At 46.3% G+C, this 19,430-nt stretch overlaps 2 protein-coding genes across 11 annotated transcripts in view; one reads left to right on the forward strand and one right to left on the reverse strand.

The window, feature by feature from the left end:
- The window catches only part of IFT81 (intraflagellar transport 81), a 54,460-nt gene extending 37,667 nt beyond the window's left edge, over positions 1 to 16,793 (reverse strand). Inside the window, exons 1-5 of one of the 8 annotated variants that reach the window (XM_075568210.1) lie at positions 16,753 to 16,793; positions 14,335 to 14,502; positions 12,198 to 12,301; positions 3,356 to 3,536; positions 362 to 451 (exon numbers count right to left, since the gene is read on the reverse strand). In XM_075568210.1, coding sequence (XP_075424325.1) covers positions 362 to 451; positions 3,356 to 3,536; positions 12,198 to 12,301; positions 14,335 to 14,478 — 519 coding nt within the window. In that variant the 5' untranslated portion in view covers positions 14,479 to 14,502; positions 16,753 to 16,793. The other 7 variants (XM_075568212.1, XM_075568211.1, XM_075568208.1 and 4 more) reach the window with 7 other exon arrangements.
- A 5-nt stretch (positions 16,794 to 16,798) lies between these two features.
- The window catches only part of P2RX7 (purinergic receptor P2X 7), a 77,311-nt gene continuing 74,679 nt past the window's right edge, over positions 16,799 to 19,430 (forward strand). The window contains exon 1 of one of the 3 annotated variants that reach the window (XM_075568216.1): positions 16,799 to 16,931. In XM_075568216.1, coding sequence (XP_075424331.1) covers positions 16,845 to 16,931 — 87 coding nt within the window. In that variant the 5' untranslated portion in view covers positions 16,799 to 16,844. Of the gene's footprint in view, positions 16,935 to 19,430 lie in introns of all 3 variants that reach the window. The other 2 variants (XM_075568217.1, XM_075568218.1) reach the window with 2 other exon arrangements.

The following is a 19,430-nucleotide window of genomic DNA, read 5'->3' on the forward strand; positions in this document are numbered from 1 at the left end:
ACCCTAATTTAAATAACATTTATGGGGTGTGAATGGTTTCAGGTTTGCTTGATTTTTTAGGGTCGGCAAACACGTAAGCAACCTTACCTTGCATTGTACGGTCTTAAGTTATTTAAAAAGTGCAAACATAGTCCGCAACGCAGTACAACAAGCGTGTGAAAGACAACAACATACACGGTTACAGCAAATACGTGGAGATCCTGAACCAAGCAGCTTACAATCTACAAGGAAATACTTTCAACGTAGAACCATATAAAATATGTTACGATAGCAAGAGTGTCAGTCTCGTGTGACATTATTTACAGGAATAAAAGAAGCAGATATTTATTCAGCAAGACCCAATAAATGCTGCGGACATTACCCTTCTTATCTCTGCAGTAGAAAATCCCGAAGATTTCAGTTGCTCGCACTCTTTGTGGAGGGTTTTGAAGCAATCCATTAGTTCTTCATACTACAAAAGAAACGGTTTAACATCTTTACCACCCACGATGCTGCTTTTCTTGCGCTCCCTGATTGACTTTACATATACCCCAGAAAACAAGCCTATAAGAAACGTGCGCGAATTGTATTGCTGGTACCGCTCAGACCCACTCCTGAAAATCCTCCCTAGTAATAAAGTATCAAGAATGGAAGAAATCAGGCAGCCCACCTTATATAATGTAACAGGGTCGTCTAAAACACAGAAATAGTTTAGGTGGTAACGGTATGTACAGATTTAGCAGACATTATTACCCCTGTTAGTGCACAAAATAATGCGAATACCAACACGCGTTCTCCTTTTCAATATTTCTACTGTAAAATATCACGCCCTCGTTAAAGGCAACGCATTGCATTAACGGGTGCAACGGCGTCTGTTACGGTTTATTTTACTAGAATTATATAGCCCGAGTTTGTATTCTTGATTGAAAGTGATAAATGTCGATTGAAAACGCAACACTAAAGCCCATGTTTACTAAGCAGTGCGGAGCCGTAAAGGAACCCGCTTGGTAAATTTGAGTTCATATCCATCTTATTGCACCCTCAAAATACATTCATAATCGGTGTCCAATTTGAGCAGAATATGAAATAAAAATAGTATTGCTGGATTCTCTATTGCAGTGTTTTTCAACCAGGTTTCCCCGGGCGCCCCTAAAGGGTCCCTGTAATTGTCAGGTAATTTAAAAATTGTACCAAAAATAGAAGAATTTACAATGTATCTGATCTCAGACGCGCTATTAGAGAGGGTTGGGGTTCCTTACAATGTAACTGATCTCAGACGCGCTATTAGAGAGGGTTGGGGTTCCTTATAATGCATCTGATCTCAGGCGCGCTATTAGAGAGGGTTGGGGTTCCTTATAATGCATCTGATCTCACACGCTATTAGAGAGGGTTGGGGTTCCTTACAATGTATCTGATCTCAGACACGCTATAAGAGAGGGTTGGGGTTCCTTATAATGCATCTGATCTCAGACACGCTATTAGAGAGGGTTGGGGTTCCTTACAATGTATCTGATCTCAGACGCGCTATTAGAGAGGGTTGGGGTTCCTTATAATGCATCTGATCTCAGGCGCGCTATTAGAGAGGGTTGGGGTTCCTTATAATGCATCTGATCTCAGACACGCTATTAGAGAGGGTTGGGGTTCCTTACAATGTATCTGATCTCAGACACGCTATAAGAGAGGGTTGGGGTTCCTTATAATGCATCTGATCTCATGTCATGCAGCGTTTGAAGAACGCCCTCACGGTGTGCAAGCACCATTTATTTCCCGGAGTCTGTAGGCATACAAAGAGTGTAAGCCTAAGCTTGTACACTGCTGGCTGAGCCCGACCAGGGCTCTTGCTAATTTCCTGCAAATGATAAAGAAAATATTCCAACGCTTTCTGGGGGAAAATGTCTGCGGAGCAGCAAATACAAAATCCCACTGATGTCGACGCATTTCTTTTATTTTTATAACCATTAAATTTTTTCCTCACCAACTTAGCCCCATGTTTGGAGCTAAAAGACTTTGATAAATTTCACCCGGATAATGGCAAAAATAGGGACCAAACAGTTCAATACTCTAACTCGGGGATACTCTAACTCGGGGGGCGGGCAACTCCACTCAAGGGCCACCAACAGGTGTGGTTTTCAGGATATCCCCGCTTAAGCACAGGTAGCTCAACCAGCGGCTCAGTCAAAGACTGCACCACCTGTGCTGAAGCAGGGATATCCTGAAAACCTGACCTGTTGGTGGCCCTTGAGGACTGGAGTTGCCCGCTTCTGCTCTAACTGCTAAAAATGTCTCCTGTAACCTTGAAGTCAGCATGGAAACAGTCTTCTCTGCATGGTATGTTATTTGAAAGTGCATGACGGATGGTATTTGGTATAAACACAAGTAGCTGCAGGACCCTGGTGGCTGTGTGCAGGCGAGTTATACAATTCCTTACCTCTTCCAGATTGTACTCTGCTGTCCAAACGTAGAACATACCCCTGCTATTCTTACCGAGTAAGCAACCCCAAACCTTTTCTGTTAGGCACAACTCTTAAATTATGTTATCAAACTAGTTCCAATGTGTTACAAATATCTGGGGGGGAGTGGGGGTCCCCCACTGTGTAACCCATTCGCTGTCAGAGGGATTAGCAATGCATTCTGTGTTACAAATGTCTGGATTCCTAAAGAAAGCCAAGAACAAATATCTCTAGGATATTGCGGTGCAACGACAATGTAAGGATGTTATAGCGAGATGGAGAGAGCAAATGTCTCTGAGCCTCCAGATGGAGGGTGGGACAACGTGGCGGCCCCACATTGCCTCCATTCAGACCCTTAATAGGTCCTAATCAGAGACCTCCTCTGTCTTGGTCTCAGGCCATTATCTGCCCATTACTGCCAACTGCTACATAAATATATTATGGTTGTACTTACTTTTTGCTGCTCACCAGCAGTTTTACTGTGTTTATCATATACTTAACCCTTCAGTCTTACTGTGTTTATCATATACTTACCCCTTCTGTCTTACTGTGTTGTATACTAAGAAAATAAATTTATTTTACAATTACCCACCCTCTATCACAGATTGGGGCATTTGCTTCCTGGTAAATAATATCTTTCACCTAAGCTCTAGCCATCAGTACTTTTCCACACTAGTGTACACGGTATCATTATGGACTCTCTTACTATGACTTACCAGGTTACCAATACATACTGTAGGTGTGCCGAGTGACTCCAAGGTGTCCCCCCCCCCCCCCCCCCGCAGGCTCTGAGACACTTGCGCCCCTAACGCACCCCGCCCGATAATGTACTTTTCAGGAGTGCGGATATCCTCTGTGATAGTGAGATCTGGGAATTATTATCGGATACTAGTTATAATTTCGGGAACATGAAGTGTCGCCTCTACCTGCTTGTTGGTCTCGGCTACAATGTCATCCTGGAGAAACTCTGTAGGTACTTCGAGTTTGACCAAAAAACGAGACAGATATGCCCTCTTCTTTAGCTCACTCGTTCTCTGGAGGACCCAGTATAACACCGGATGAATTACAGGCTTACTTCCAACAACTAAGCCTTGACGAAATGTACTCCTAAAAAATAAAAAGAAGTTTATGTACAAGAAAACCTACTACAATCTATGGCTATAACGTGGAGTTGGAAGATAGATTTGCAAATTACATTTGTTTTTTTAAGAGAATGCAGGAACTGCTTTAATCCAGAAAAACCTACAAAGCAACAAGACTGAAGCAGGCAGATAGATACATACGTGTGCTCATTTGCATGTCATTTACCAGAATCCCTTGCTGCAGTGGAAGCACTGCATGCTAGGTGATAACGGTTGAAAGGCAGGGTTGCAGACATGTGACATGTGAATGTGCTCACAAGTGATCTTTTTATTTTCTATATGCAATACGGTAGAGGTTTCCTGTTGCCTTTTTACCCACCATAACTTAGAACGTGATGGTAAACCCTACAGGTCTTGAAAATGCAAAGCCAGCAGTACAACCAACTTCACACTGATGATACCCATTAAGGTTGAAACATGTCTGTGAATGGTTTCTCTGGCTTTGCATCTGATTCCCATGCTGTGTGTGCTTTAAAGCTGTGTTAACAGTGAGCATTAGTTTATATGGGCTCCATGTACTGTAACAATGGTTTTTCAGACAAAAGGTGACACATTGTGTGCTCATTTGCATGTCATTTCCCAGAATCCCTTGCTGCAGTGGAAGTACTGTATGCTGGGGATGGTGAAAGGCAGGGTTGCAGACCTGCCTAAGGCTAAGGCCCCGCTCCCTCCGTCAGCGCTCCCACACTGCAGACAGGCGGGCGCTGACAGACACGATATGCAATATGCGGTCTGTAGGGAGCGGGAGCCGGAGCGGGAGGCTTGAGCAGGAGGGGGGGCGTGGCTTGAGCGGAGGGACCCGCTACTCTCCCCCCCCCCCCTCCCTCCCTCCACGGGCTCGGGCTGGAGCTGCTGATTGAAGGTAAATAAAGCAACACACACACACAGGCACTCATACGCACGCACGCAGGCACACACACACACACACGCACGCTCATACACACACACACACACAGGCACTCATACGCACGCACGCAGGCACACACACACACACGCACGCTCATACACACACACACGCAGGCACACACACACACACAGGCACTCATACGCACGCACGCAGGCACACACACACGCACACACGCACGCTCATACACACACACACGCAGGCACACACACACACACAGGCACTCACGCTGCTTTCACTCCACACTCCTCCCCGCTCCCCGAAGCCTCTCCTCCTCCCGAAGCCTCCCCTCCTCATTGGCTCACAGCCACACCACGTGACGCGTCGACGCTAGGGATCACAATTCTCTTGTATCCGCTAGCGGCTGACGCGTCACAGCATGTAGAAAGCTGTGCAGCCAGGGGGGACCGGCTCGGGAGGATTCCCCTGCTGGTGGGGAACTCTCGTGTGGCCGCCCGCGCCGCCGGGCACAGCGGGACCGAGGCCTAAGACATGTCAATGTGCTCACAAGTGATGAGAGAGAAAGAGAGAGAGAAAGAGAGAGAGAATAGACACATGTTCCATATATACATATATACACACATACATACATACATATATATATATATATATATACACATCTATATCTCTATAAGATTTATCAGTCGTCGTTGTCCTGTCCCCCCCAAAAGTCACTCATCCACCACCATATCTTCTACCCAAAGGTCCGCCCCACAATGCCTTTTGTAGCGATGTAAGGCGTTATAAGTCGCAACTTTGGCAAGCAGTTGTTGACCGCTCTGCCACCAATGCGGTTCTTCTGGACCGGTGGTCTTTGAAGCGTCTCGTCAAGCAGCTCCACCCCACTGGTACCACCCATCACCCCTAACTTAACTCATTTGCATGGCGCTGGATTTTTCCAGCACCTCCACGCACGTAAATAAAAACGTCACTAGCAGGATGACAAATCTCCTTATAGGAAAACTACGTGCAATGTCAGCATTGACTTGTAAAACAGTGAATCAGGGAATGCTAAAATAATACCATCTTAACTGCAGTGTGTTCTGATGCACCGAGAAGGAGTAAAGCGCTCATTAATCACACACCACACTCTGCTGGCTGACCCAGAGAACAACACTGACGCTCGTCTCCCAAGCAAGATAATTATCTCCAGTCCCCAGCCAACCGAAGAGAGAATGTAGCACAGTTAAACTTAGAAGTGACATCCATGTGCATTAGGGAGTTTGACTCTGACAAATGTTCTAAGTCGTAATATTAAGAGCCCATCATAAAAAGTTAAAACTATTCCAAAGCTTTTTATCTTGCCCTGCGCTCAATTTTAATCTGCTAGCCGATGCCAATATTAATCTGTTTAATCAACAACATTGGGTGACTTGGCAGGAAATCAGGAAAGGTTGGAAAGTGCAAAATGACGACATGTAGTAGGACATTCTTTAGATAACAGCCCCTGGATTAGGTTTGGTAGTATCAATTGTGGCAAACATTGTCCTGTAAAACATTTGGGTCATCTCCAAGAATCTGTAGCAAAGTGGTTACACCCACAGAGGCATTTACCAGTCCTCATAGCCAGACACTTATCCACTACACTTACCTCGCACCCTACAGTCTCCAAGTGTCCAACATATCCCTTAGATTGTAAGCTCTCTGGGGCAAAGATTCCCCTTTCCTAGTGTGCTCTTTTATGTTTGTTATACACACACACACACACACACGCAATATGCTATGCATAGGTGTCCACAAAATACCTTTTTTTTAAATTAATTTTTTAATCATATACATTTTTTAGTTTTAAAACTCAACTGTTGGGGTTCAGGAAACAAAATGGGGATTGGGGTGGGTGGGGAAACAGATACACCCCCATAATATACATTTATTAGTCAATTTGCAAAAATCAACATCCCGGTATCAAAATCACAGGGGTAATTCCAGTCCAAACATTTGAGACCCGGTTTCTTAAGTTACAAAACCCTTAGTGTTAGAGAAATCTCACTTCTCCGCCCAAAACACCAGATCAAAAACAGCTTGTTACCAGTTCCCGCAGTACTAGGAATATAGGAGTTACTAGTTGTAAAGGTTTATTACTAGTTATCCCTTAATCCAGGGGTGCTCGACTCCAGTCCTCAAAACCCCCCCCAACAAGTCAGGTTTTAAGGATACCCCAGCTGCATCCCAGCTGATGCAGTCAAAGACTGAGCCACCTGTGCCACGGATATCCTGACCTGTTTCGAGGGGGGGGGGTGTCTTTAGGAGTGGAGTGGAGCGCTCATAAAATTCTTTAACCCTTTGTTTCTAAAGGGAAGTTTCTCCACCACCATTACCTAATGAATTTTTTACGTTAACACCCTCCTTGTAGGGGTACGGAGATTTTTCCACCTGGCTGAAAGTGAGCAGCCGGCCGCCGTTAATATGCGAGTGATGCAGGCTCAAGACATCTATATTTTCAAAGGGTTTGCCAGAATAAAGATCACTGGATCTATCGGGTGGAGTTATCCCTAGTATTTCTTCAATTAGTCTCTGCACCATCTTCTAATATCTCTGGATCTTGGGACAGAACCACCATATATGGGGGAGATCCCCTCTTTGGCGAGTGTTTCTCCAGCACAGGCTGGTGGTACCAGGGAACATTCTACTCCGCTTTTTGGGTGTCAAATACCATCTGGAGAGAATGTTACAGATATTTGGTTACTGTACAGATTGACGCCTGTTTGAGGCCAATCCCCAAATGTCCTCCCAAGCTTCCTGGGCCTGGAGCTTTATTAGTCTTTATCTCCATTGGAGAGGACCAAGACGCAACGATCTCTCATTTAGACTGAAGTAGATCTAAAATTATTTTTTGATTTTGTTTGCTATTTCCGGGAAATTCAGCAGGGAATCGTTAAGTCTCCACTGGTCAATTTCAAATTGGACAAAAGGGAGTCCACGGAGTTAAAGAGACTGGGGCATGGTCAGACCACGTAATAGGTCCTATCGACGTTTGGGAAACCCCCTGCAAGATGTATGGGGAAACTAGGATGTGGTCAATTCTGGAGTTTGAATTATGCGGTTGGAAGAAAAAAAAATCTAAACTATTTGGCGACTTTAAATATTTGTGTGGAGTGAAATTGACCCTCTGGATTGGACTTGTCCAGCTCCGGAACGTGTACCATGTTAAAGTCCCCAGCGACAATGAGGGGATTCAGGGAGTAGCCCTCCATCAATCCCAGCATCCTCTTCAGGAAATCTGCTCATCATTGGGGGCATAGGGGATGTCCCTACCCTACAAGAGACTTAAACAAATACCCATGCTGTATCAAAACCGGCATCAAAATAGCCACAGATCATCACCGCGTTGCTCCCAATTGCAGGGAAAGAGGCCATATCTGCCCCTTGTACATCCCTTCCGGGGAATCCCTTATTCAGCGGGTGAGTCAACAGGGTTTTCTTCTTTGAGATCCAAATAAATAGCAAAACTGTGGGTCAACTTAAGGATCACCGCTATTCCCCGACAAAGGGGCACCATAGCTACCTTGGGCAGCCAGGGGAGTGGGGGGAGGGGATACCTTTGTTTGATTAGTAACCTATACAGAACGAAAGCTAATAAACATTCCAACATAAAACATCAACTATCCGGAGGTCAGTTTGTGTCACCGAGACAGAGGCCCTGAGGGGGTCACCTCTGGCGCCCAGTCTTGTCTCACTGGGGAGCAAGTTTCAGGGTTCCACATAACCTGCCTCTCGAGAGTCTGTGCTAGAAAAAGCCGCTGCCTCGTTCGTTTGGTCCACAGGATGTCTCCGGGGAGAGGGTGGGGGGGGGGATCCTGTGACGATGGAGAGGATTTGGCCCGGGATTAAAGGGGTTAAACCCCAATTGGCCACCTTCTAACCTCACCAGGGATACAAGGGGTTAACTGGGCTGAGGTCCAGAAATGTGATTTAACCCCTGTTATAACCTGTAAATGTGTATTTCCCTGTTTCCCCTGTTTTTTTGTAACATCAGTGTCTGCATCACACACACACTAGAATCCATCAGGGAGCACAAGGGTTAATAATTCTTTAATGATTATAGCTCTTTGTGTAGTTTTCCTGCCTTTTCAGGCACCATTTTGCAGGTCCCCATTGGCCGCCATTAGGGCTCAATGCATTCCAATTGAGAATTGTGCTGTTTTAGTCCTGATTCCTGTAAAGACCAGCAGGTGGCGTCCGAGAGGGAGAGCGGCGGTTTCCCATTGAAAGTCAATGGGCCCATTGACTTCAATGGAGCTTCCTCAAGGTACCCTTTCGAAGAACGAGTTGGCTGCCGTCCAGACCGCAAACCGCAAAGCGGATACAATGTCCTTTAAAGAGTTAAAATCACTTGAGTCAAGTTCAACGTCAATTGGCGTGGGAATAAACAGTTCTAGGGCACCTAGAAATAAAATTATTTTTGTCCCTAGTTCCTAGGCTTCCCCCCACTCGACCACAACCGGGTCCCCGAATCCTGGACCCCCGATAAGGGTCGAACCAGATAGAGAGGGTCGCGCCATAGGCTTTGCCGGCGGCGGCAGAAACGGCTCCGAAAAATGACTAAGTGGAAAATGCTGAATTTTGGTATTCCATAGCTCCGGTTCGAGGGCCCAGCGGATCAGGGTTTGGGGTATCTGTAGCCACTGCTCCGGCATCGCTGCAGAACCATCCTTGACCCGCTTGGACCACACCGGCGGAGTATGGACCCCCTTGAAGGTTCGGGACTTTTCCCATAGACTTCAATGGCGGAGAAACCCCATTGACTTCAATGGCGGCGATTTACCATTGAAAGTCTATGGCGGAGAAGCCCGATGTTTTCAATGGGGATTTAGTGAAAAGCTGAGATTTCTTGTGGCGGAGATTTTTGTATTAAAATGAAAAATGATTTAAGGTGCATTTGTGTAACTCCGGTTCCGAAGGTCGTAGCACGTCGCTTTTTGGACCATATGGTGTCCCAGTTCCGGCCATGAGAACTGGGAAGTTTGGACCTGCTAGACCCAACGGAACCGGATATTTTAATACGTTTATGTTTTATGGTTGATACTGTGTCCCAAGGTATGGAAAAGACCCAGAGGAAATTCCTTTGCCTACCAGGATAGCAGATGGCCCTAGAGGCGACCCAATGTCTAGGACCTAAGTATTGTTCAAAGGGTTTTGTCACCCCCACTGTTTACCTGTGGGCGGAGAAGGCTCAGACCAGAGCAGTTTTTAAGTGTTCCATTTAACACCTTCCAACAAAGGTTTTCCTGCCAGAACTCCAAATGGGTAGACTGGCTGGCATTCCATTTGCATATGTGGGGCTACAGAAATGAGACCCCAGAGTTCTACTGCGCCTGTGCCAGCTAGCAGGGGGGCATGTGTTGAAATGTGTTCCCATGTTAAAGATTGGCTGGAGGTAATGAAAACCAATCACAGGTACTTAATGTTACAGATAGAGGGACAAAAGGTTTATAAACTAGCTGTCCACCCTCTATCCTTTGTCTTCGTTTGCTGATATGGTTACCTGATACCACCTGAATTGCTACCTGATTGTTGGGAAGAAATACTATGCAATGTCTTGGCATGATGGAGAGTGCTGTATGAACTGCCAGTCCAGATATGACCGATTCATCATTTCTATCTTTAAGTAAGTGTCTATATTTTGCTGTTATTTGTACATTTTTGTGTGTTCACCTATCCTAAGGAATAAATACAATTTGTTATATCTAAGTCTCGTCCCAGTTCAAACCCAGGTATATATATATTTATATATATTTTTGGTGTAAATTACAGCCTGTCATAAGCTACCGTGACAGATCCCCCGAGTCATCCTTCCTGGGCGAGCCATGTAGCCTTGCCGTCTCTCCGTTCGGCCAACCAGGATCCAGGCCGAGCTGCTTTAGGAAGTCGTCCATTTCTTCAAGAGGAAAAATTGGTTGCCGTTCTTATCCACCACGAGACGGAAGGGAAAACCCCATCTAGACGCGAGACCCCTCTCTTATAGTAGGGTGGTAATATGCTGCAACTCTCCGCAGTAATATTGTGATCCTTGATAGATCGCTGAACACTTATACATTTGCATTTTTAAACAAAATATCCCCTTTATCCTGCATGCGGTTCGGATCTTTTCTTTTGCAATAAAATAATGCATCCTAATGACCGTTGCTTGATTGTGCTGGGCCGGCGAACCTAGGGCCCAAGGAGCGCTGCGCTCTGTCCATCAGGAGAGAGGGACCCTCCAGAGCTGGCTGGAGGTACAGGAACAGCCGCAGAAGATGGTTCTGTGGCAAGTCTACGGTCACTGCTTCAGGAACATTTCGTATGTGGAGGTTCTGGCGCATTGCTCTGATTACTATGTCCTCCATATTGTCCCTTTAGTAGTTTTAATTCCGCACAACGTTATAGTTAGTATTAGCCTATATGTGCAGGGACTCACCAACTTCTCGTTCAAGTTCAGTTCTCCTTTCTCCCAGGGCTCTTATTTCAGCTGCTGCTTTGTATAGATCAGCCTATAGAGAGCCTTTAATGTCCTTAGAAATGGTCTCCAAGTCCTTTAGAGTTCTTCCTCTGGTCTCTTCTTCGTCCATTCCAGAGTCTGAAGACACGTGGACGTCTCATGGAGGAGACCCCTTTTTTGCTCGTCAAAGGAAAGCAGCGGGCCTCTGCTGATAAGAACGGGCTACCTCCCAGGAGGTGGGTTTTCTGTTCTTCGGAGGCATTCTATGTTACGCCCCTAGGTTTAGGCTCAGGAATATTACATTTGTCAGAAAAGCATCAGTCAGATTAATGTATTCACTTGTGGCAGAATCAGTGGAGCTGCACTAGAACACGTCCATTCCCTTCAGTGCCTCAAGAGTGCCCCACAAAATACCTTTAAATGCAACATAACCACATATTCAGCCATCTATTCAACCAGTGATAGTAACGCGTTATCTCCTATATCAGGCCTGCACAACTCCAGTCCTCGAGGGCCGCAAACAGGCCAGATTTTCAGGATATCCCTATGTCAGCACAGCTGGCTCAATTGAGCCAGCTGTGCTGAAGTAGGGATATCCTGAAAACTTGGCCTGTTTGCGGCCCTCGAGGACTGGATTTGTGCAGGCCTGTCATTTATGATTCTCTGCCTCCGTCTCCCCTAAATAATTTTGCTGAGCTTCAATTAAATAAATATGATAAATTACCTCTACTTTAAAGTTCTAGATCCATGTGCCTCTCTTTATATCTCTAACGCAGGGGTGCTCAAGGCCAGTCCTCAAGCCCCCACCAACAGGTCAGGTTTTTAATATATCCCAGCTTCAGCACAGGTGGCTCAATCAGAGGCGCAGTTGAAGACTGAGCCACATGTGCTGAAGCTGGGATATCCTGAAAAACTTGACCTGTGGGGGAGGGGAGGGGGGAGTGCTTGAGGACTGAGTTGAACACCCCTGGTCTAACCTACCACTATAAACACATGCAGGGTCCACTACCTGATAAATATATTTGGACAATGCAACGGATAGTTATGATGTTATGATGCAGAGATCCCCTTGTTTTGCGAGGGTTGCCCGTACCATGCCCCACTGCTGTGTTACATGGCTATGCTTCTTCGTATTTATTTCTCACACTATTGTCCATCTCTCAAGTGCTAATGTCTCATTTCTACCATAGTGACTGCAATTCAATTCTTCTTGCTGATCTCCGTGTACATTACAAGTCCATTTGCCCCACCGCCTCCCTGTAATATCGCAGGCCCCGCATGCGGCTCTGACTGTTTGTACCTACATGTCTCCTGTATTTCCTGGGGGTCTATATTTAAGGATCCCAAGAATGTTCAACATTCGTTTAGCGGTCTGGTCAGGCATTTCTTCTCGAATGTCCACGGAGTGCTGCAATGACAAGGGATAAAATATTTCTATTATTTTGGATTTACTTGCATTATCCTCTTCATTGCCATGAGCCTAAAATGCAAAGTCCTCCACATGACCTTTACTTCCATGTCAAAATGTTATCTACTATATATTTTGGAAAGTTGCTTATCTGTTCGCAATACATTTAGACACCTCTTTGTATATCGTAACCACATTCTGCGTTATGGTTCCTGAAATCAAGGAGCAGGTTTGTGTTTGGATACAATTCACTGATGTGACGTCATGTACGATGTCATATGACAACACATAATCCTCAAGCTACAACTCAATCTTAGTCACTGAAAATCCAATTTGCAACATTAGCAAAAATACAGGAGCAGCTAAAGTTCTTCAAGAGGGCGAGAGTACAATGTCTCACAAACACGCAGCATTAGAGACTCTAGAACGAACATTTCAGGACCTCGCAGGCAATGACACTATTATGGGTGGATTTGTTGTTATTTTTAGCAGGGGATTTCACATTAGAAAACAAAAAAAAATGTAATTATTCATTTAGAAATCTCAGTATTCTTTGGTTTCTGAGAGCACTGTGTATACTTTCAGCTAGTATATTATATTTAACTCTGTGCCCAGGACATACTTGAAAACGAGCGGTAACTCTCAATGTAATACTTCCTGGTAAAATATTTTATAAATAAATATTTCATATATTTTTTAACATTAAGAGGTTTCGGCTATAATTTGCCAAAGCTGCCGATCAGGCCCCAGAACTGCTCAGTTGTTCCCCGACCTCTGAAGATCCCGATTCCCCCGATACAGGCTCCGGCACACATGCTGTATCTGCCTACGGGACACAGGATGGACGCGGGGTCAGGGTTCGCTGCAGCGGCCAATAGAAAGGCTTTCCATTAGTGACCCCCCCCGCCATGTTTGTAGATCTTTAACAAAACAAAAAATAAATAAACTTTAAATCCCACGTAGGTCACCCACAAATGATCAGAAATGAGCTGCAATAAAATGTTTTATTATTTGTGTGGGGGGATTACTAATTGGGAAGACAATGTATATTTCTATGCATGGCCAGACTGTTGTGTAACGGTTTCCTGTGTGGTGCTGAGCTGGGAAAACAAGAGCTGAAAAATAACTGTAAGGGAAAGATGTCCATATGTAAAACTGTTGAAAGGTCAATTCCATTGTACAAATTACATGTGCATTCAGAAAAAAGCCGGACGGCACACCCTGCACGGACTCTGTTATCAGCAACAAGAAAGGACGATAAGTAGTACCCTTGTACTAGTGGCACTTGGACAAAATGCACAAAAAGGAACAGAAATATTAGTATGAGAACATTAAAAGTTATGATTTTATTGCTCAATTACCATTAAAATGCCTTTTGCAAGGCTGAAATAGCTATACACAATCAAAATCATATTGTAATTAATAAAGATTCAAAATCCAGAGTCAGAAATAAATAAAAGATAGCGTACAGGCTAGCTCATAAATCCAGCTCCGAATGACAACTAATACAGGGGTGTGCAACATTTTCTGGGGGGCGGAGGCCCCGTGCTCTTCCCCAAAGCATTTAAATGAAATGCCGGGAGAGTGCACGCGGGGTCTCTGTATGCCTCACTTACCTTGTCTTCGGAGGCTTATGGCAATGACGTTTGCGCACCCCTGCAGTAATACACACAATAAATAAGGGATATAGACAAACAAATGCCGAGATTTAAAAAAATCCTATTAGCAGATAATACCACGTATCAGATACATGAAATATTAATGCTAAAACTCCTTTATCTATGTGTGTGTTAGGGTCTGTTCTCCATCATTCCCGGCATTACGAAATACAGAGGGCATCATTTTACTGCCAGCACCGAGTGAAGCAGTCTGTATAATGGTCAGGAGCCGCTGCTCAACTGGATGAGTTTTCCAGTTTAGTTGAGAGAAATCAGCAAACTATACATACAGCACAATATATTGCATTGCAGACATGCTCTTACTATACACATGCATGGGGGGTTGGGGGAGGAAGAAATCCTAATGCGTATTACCTTTGGGTCAACTTCTGCAAGAACATCATTGAGGACCTGTAACAGCTGCATCGGCTCCAACGAGTCAAATGTTATCAAATTGTAATTCTTCTTAAACGGCTCATTGTTGAGCTTTTCAACAATGAATTTAAGTTGGTTGCTCATTTTGATTGCAGAAACAAGATCTAGCTTGGGGGAGAAAAAAAGTTAATTTATCAATTACCACGATACAAAAAGCTTCCAAGAACAAAAATACGCACATCAAAAAATTGCAGTAGCTGAATGAGAATAGGTGCACTCACATACCCACACTAAGCGTCTCAGGTACCCGGAAAGTTTGCCCAATACAGGGAGGTGAACTGAATATAAACAAATTCTCCAAGAAGAGAAAGACCGGCAGCCCAGAGGTCATGAAAAAGGGATATTGTTTATTCCAAACGAATTATTAGTTTGGAATAAACAATGTCCTTTTTTCAAGACCTCTGGACTGCCGGTCTCTCTCTCTACTTGGAGAATATGTTTATATTCATAAAGCAAATAAAAATATCACTTGAGAGCACATTCACATGTCTCAGACAGGTCCGCAACCCTGCAGCCGGGGATTCTGGGAAATGACATGTAAATGAGCACACAGTGTCACCTTTATATTCATAAAAATTTGTAGTCATAATAAAAAGAAACAGTTGACCTGAATTCTGCAGGATGCCGTTTGCGCACAGGGCAGATCGCATCCAAGATCTAACCAGGAACCTTAAGGCTGCGTCCCCGCTAGCGCTGAGCGGGCGGCGCTTGGCGAGGTGACTTGCATATAAATATATATGCAAGTCCCCGCTCACGCGATGTGCGCATGCACACACGCTCACCGGCGCTCTGCGCTTACATAAACAAATTTTTCTGACTTACAAGCGCGCTCAGCTTCTCCTGCATCGTCCCCTCCCTCTCCCCCACGCGAGCGCTTGCGAAATTTTAAAGGACAACCAGCACTCATGCTTGGAGAGCTCTCCAAGCATGAGCAAGCTCAGCGCCAGCGGGGACAAAGTCATTTTGTCCGTGCAGAGGCGCGCTGAGGCTCAGGGAAAGCTGTGCTTTCCCTGGCCTTACACAGCGCCGTCCGTGGGCGTGTCGGGGGCGGGCCAGTAACATCACAGAGCTGGTTCGTCCTCATTGGGCGAACCGCTCACGTGACCAGCCCTGCGCTCCGGCGAGCGCCAAATCTGAAAACTTGGTGAGACACACGCTTCCGCAAGCCCCTGCTAAAACCGCTCTCATTGCGGCTGCAGGGGCTCAGTGCCGAGTGTGAGCCGGCTCAACCTTGCTCACACTACTATGTCCTTGGCCTTAGGCCTGGGCCAGGCTCCCTGCTGGCGTGCTGAGGTGCAGGGAAAGCGGGTGCTTTCCCCGGCCTTGCGGTTGCTTACCGCACGCGCTGTCAGCGGGCCGGGGCGGGCCGGGGGCGGGCCAGTGACATCACAGAGCTGGTTCGCCCTCATTGGGCGAACCGCTCACGTGACCGGCCTGTCGCGCCGGCAAGCGGGGGAATTTTAAATTCCCCTAAGACCTACGCTTCCGCGCGCTTGAGGAAGCGTAGGCGAGCCCCTACTAAAGCCGCTCTAATTGCGGCTGTAGGGGCTCAGTGCTGAGCGGGAGCGCGCCTCAGCGCGCTTCCGCAAGCAAGCACTAAACATGGCCCCAGCCTTACAAGGCAACACTTCTAGGACTGCAGTCATTAATCATCACGTTATATGTCAATAAAGCAAATATTGCTGATGCAGAAAGGGAGATTACAACTCCAGTCCTCAAGCCAACCAACAGGTCAGGTTTTCAGGATATCCCTGCTTCAGCACAGATGGTGCAGTCAAAGTCTGAGCCACCTGTGCCGCAGCAAGGATATCCTGAAAACCTGACCTGTTGGGAGGCAGCTTGAGGACAGGAGTTGAGCGCCCCTGGGTTCACCCCTTTGCTGCAAGGTGTCTGCGTGTCAGCTCCTTGTCACCTTGGGCAAATGACATCCTCTCCTTGTGCCTCAGGCACCACAATTAGATTGCAAGAACCGCAGGGCAAGTACGTAGTGTGCCAGCAGAGCTCTATGTATAGCGCCGCGTACACTGTCAGCACCATACAAGAATATTACAATTATTATTATTAATATATGCCAATGTAACAGCGCAGAGTAAAGCACTGCTGGCCCCCCATTATAACCCTTTGGGGGCGCCTCCAGCAGGAGAAAAGGTCACTGACCTTTAATACAGACCCCAATAATAGTAATTGTGAAACCCCCTCAGCGCGGAAGTCCAGGGGATCCCGATTAAAAGATCATTAAATAACCGGACCTCGCAGCCGAACAGTCCGAGTCCCAGTCCCGGTCCGCGAGTCCCAGTCCCAGTACGCCCCCAGCAAAACAGAGATCCCGAGCACCACAAGAAGCCGTTAGACGGTTACCTAGGAGACGCTGGCTGCAGCAGGACGTCACTTCCGGGGCTCGCAGGAAGTGTGAAGGGAGGAGTCAAGTGAGAGGTCTGCAGTGTTCCCGGATGTTGGGTGCGCCCTCACTGCGTCACCCTCTGATGGCGCGGATCCTTGGGGTGAACGCTAGTCCTGTGCTGCACCCTGGCGGGGAGGTGGTAATGTTCCGCTTCTACCCAGACACCCCCCATATATTGTGTGCAGTGCGTGGTAATGGGGTACCTACCCTCCCATGGTGACCCAGTGCCTACCCTCCCATGGTGACCCAGTGGGGTACCTACCCTCCCATGGTGACCCAGTGGGGTACCTACCCTCCCATGGTGACCCAGTGGGGTACCTACCCTCCCATGGTGACCCAGTGGGGTAATTGGGTTTCATTGTCATCGAGCTCTGACACTGAGACGGCAGTCTCTCTTACTCACTAGAATAAGGCAGTATCATTCAACTAGAAGGCAGTCTCACTCACTGAAAGGCTGTCTTACGTAAAACGCAGTCTTAAACAACTAGCAAGCAGTCCCACTCACTGAAAGGTAGCTTTACTCAACTAGTAAGCAGTCTCATTCAAGTAGAACGCAGTCTCATTCACTGAAAGGTAGCTTTACTCAACTAGTAAGCAGTCTCATTCACTGAAAGGAGGCTTTACTCAAGTAGAAGGCAGTCTCATTCACTGAGTCATAAACAAACAGTCATAAACAAATAGCAAGCATCCCACTCAATGAAAGGTAGCTTTACTCAAGTAGAAAGCAGTCTCACTCTGGGTGGCATCCTCAGCAATTTATGGTCCTCCCATTCTTCGAAAATAGTCTCATTCATTTGAAAGCAGCTACAGTCATAAGAATGCAATGTAACTTTTTCTAAGACATTCCCGTGGTCTCACTCAGAATATGGTCTCATTCATTGGCAAGCAGTCTTACTCACTGGAAGTCAGTCTCACTAATTAGAAAGCAATATAACTCATTGGAAGGCAGTCTCAATTATTGGAAAGCAGTCTCACTTATTGGAAGGCAGCCTCACTTGTTAGAAAGCCATCTTACTCATTGGAAGGCGGTCTCGCTCATTGGATGGCAGTCTCGCTTATTGGAAGGCGGTCTCACTTATTAGAAAGCAGTAAATAATATATAGAAAGTGGTACTTTGTTACTCACAAATGTCTTGATAAGGTATTCTCTCACTGGTGCTCACGCTTTGTTAATCTTGGCATCTCAAAGCTGGATCCAAAGGTTTACAAATGATAGCAATTGTGAAGGATGCACACAGGAATCAGAACTGTAAAAAGCTTACTTTGTTTTAATTTATTAGCAGAGCAGGTACAATCATAGTGTGACGTTTCAGGGCACAAACGCTCTTTCCTCAGACCCTACCCCTGTATTAACACTGAAAAGCACATATAAATACCCCTAGGGGTAGGGTGACCAGATGTCTCCGTTTAGCCGGGACAGACCCGGATTTTAGGACTCTGTCCTGACTTTTTGGGGTGTTGTCACAGTTTTCTATCCCGCTTGCTGCGCATGTGTAATTGCATGGGCGACCGGCAAGCTCCAATAGCGCATGACCGTCTGGCAAACGCCATTTGCGCATGCACAGTCGGCAAGTGCCGATTGCGGATGAGCAACCGGCAAACACAGTTCACGCATGTGCAGTCGGCAAGTGCCGATCGCGCATACGCACGAACAGCCAGCAAGTGCTGGTCGTGCATGTGCGGTTATCAAGGCAATTCGCGCATGCGCAGTCGGCGTGCAGCGTTCGCGCATGCGCAGCCGACCGGCGTCGACTGCTCATGCGTAACATTTGTCCCGGTTTTTGCCGGGACATATATGGTCACCCTACCTAGGAGGTGAATTACTCACCAACTTCCACCACCTGTGACACATGCAGGGGAGCTGTTCCAACGTCCGCACTTTCCGATCAGCGTCTGACATCATCGCGCACCACAGCATCGGCCGACGCACGTCATGCGGTGACGCGATGATGTCATGTAACCAAGCAACATGGAGCAGGAAATACAAAAAATCACAGGTACACTGGAGCTGGTTTCTAAGGTCTGGCTCTGCACCTTATATGTACAGAGCCTGTATACATAGGGTGGCCATATTTGTCCTGAGAAAAACCGGGGCGAATGGCGTGCGCGAACAACGAGCGCCGACTGCTCATATGATGGGCGCTTTCCTGGTGCATATGTGCGAGTGGCCGGTAAACACCGATCGTGCATGCACGGTTGGCAAGTGCCAATGGCACATGCGTTTCCAGCGCCGATAAAAACAGGGGCAGTGGCCAGAAAAGTCAGGACCCGGCACAAACGGCTAAAAACCGGGACACCCTATGTACACAGAAATTCCACATGCAGATAGCTTGACTGCTACCAAAAGATCTCTGCAGATAAGCACATTACCGGAGCCACTGATTGAATTTACACTTACACTCCTCAAAACTATTTTGACTAAAAATTATTTCAGATATAATAGAGTCTACTATGAACAAGGGCAGGGAACAACGATAGGGGCAAACATGGCGCCAACATTTATTTATGGCAGACTACATGTACTTTTAATAACATAGAATACTCGGGCAATAGCCACACATGGAGGCGTTATATCGATGACGTATTCATGGTGTGGATAAGAGATGAGGATAAGTTAACACAATTCTATTTAAATG

The sequence above is a fragment of the Ascaphus truei genome, chromosome 13 (genome assembly GCF_040206685.1).
Source record: "Ascaphus truei isolate aAscTru1 chromosome 13, aAscTru1.hap1, whole genome shotgun sequence".
In the NCBI taxonomy this organism is placed as follows: domain Eukaryota; kingdom Metazoa; phylum Chordata; class Amphibia; order Anura; family Ascaphidae; genus Ascaphus; species Ascaphus truei.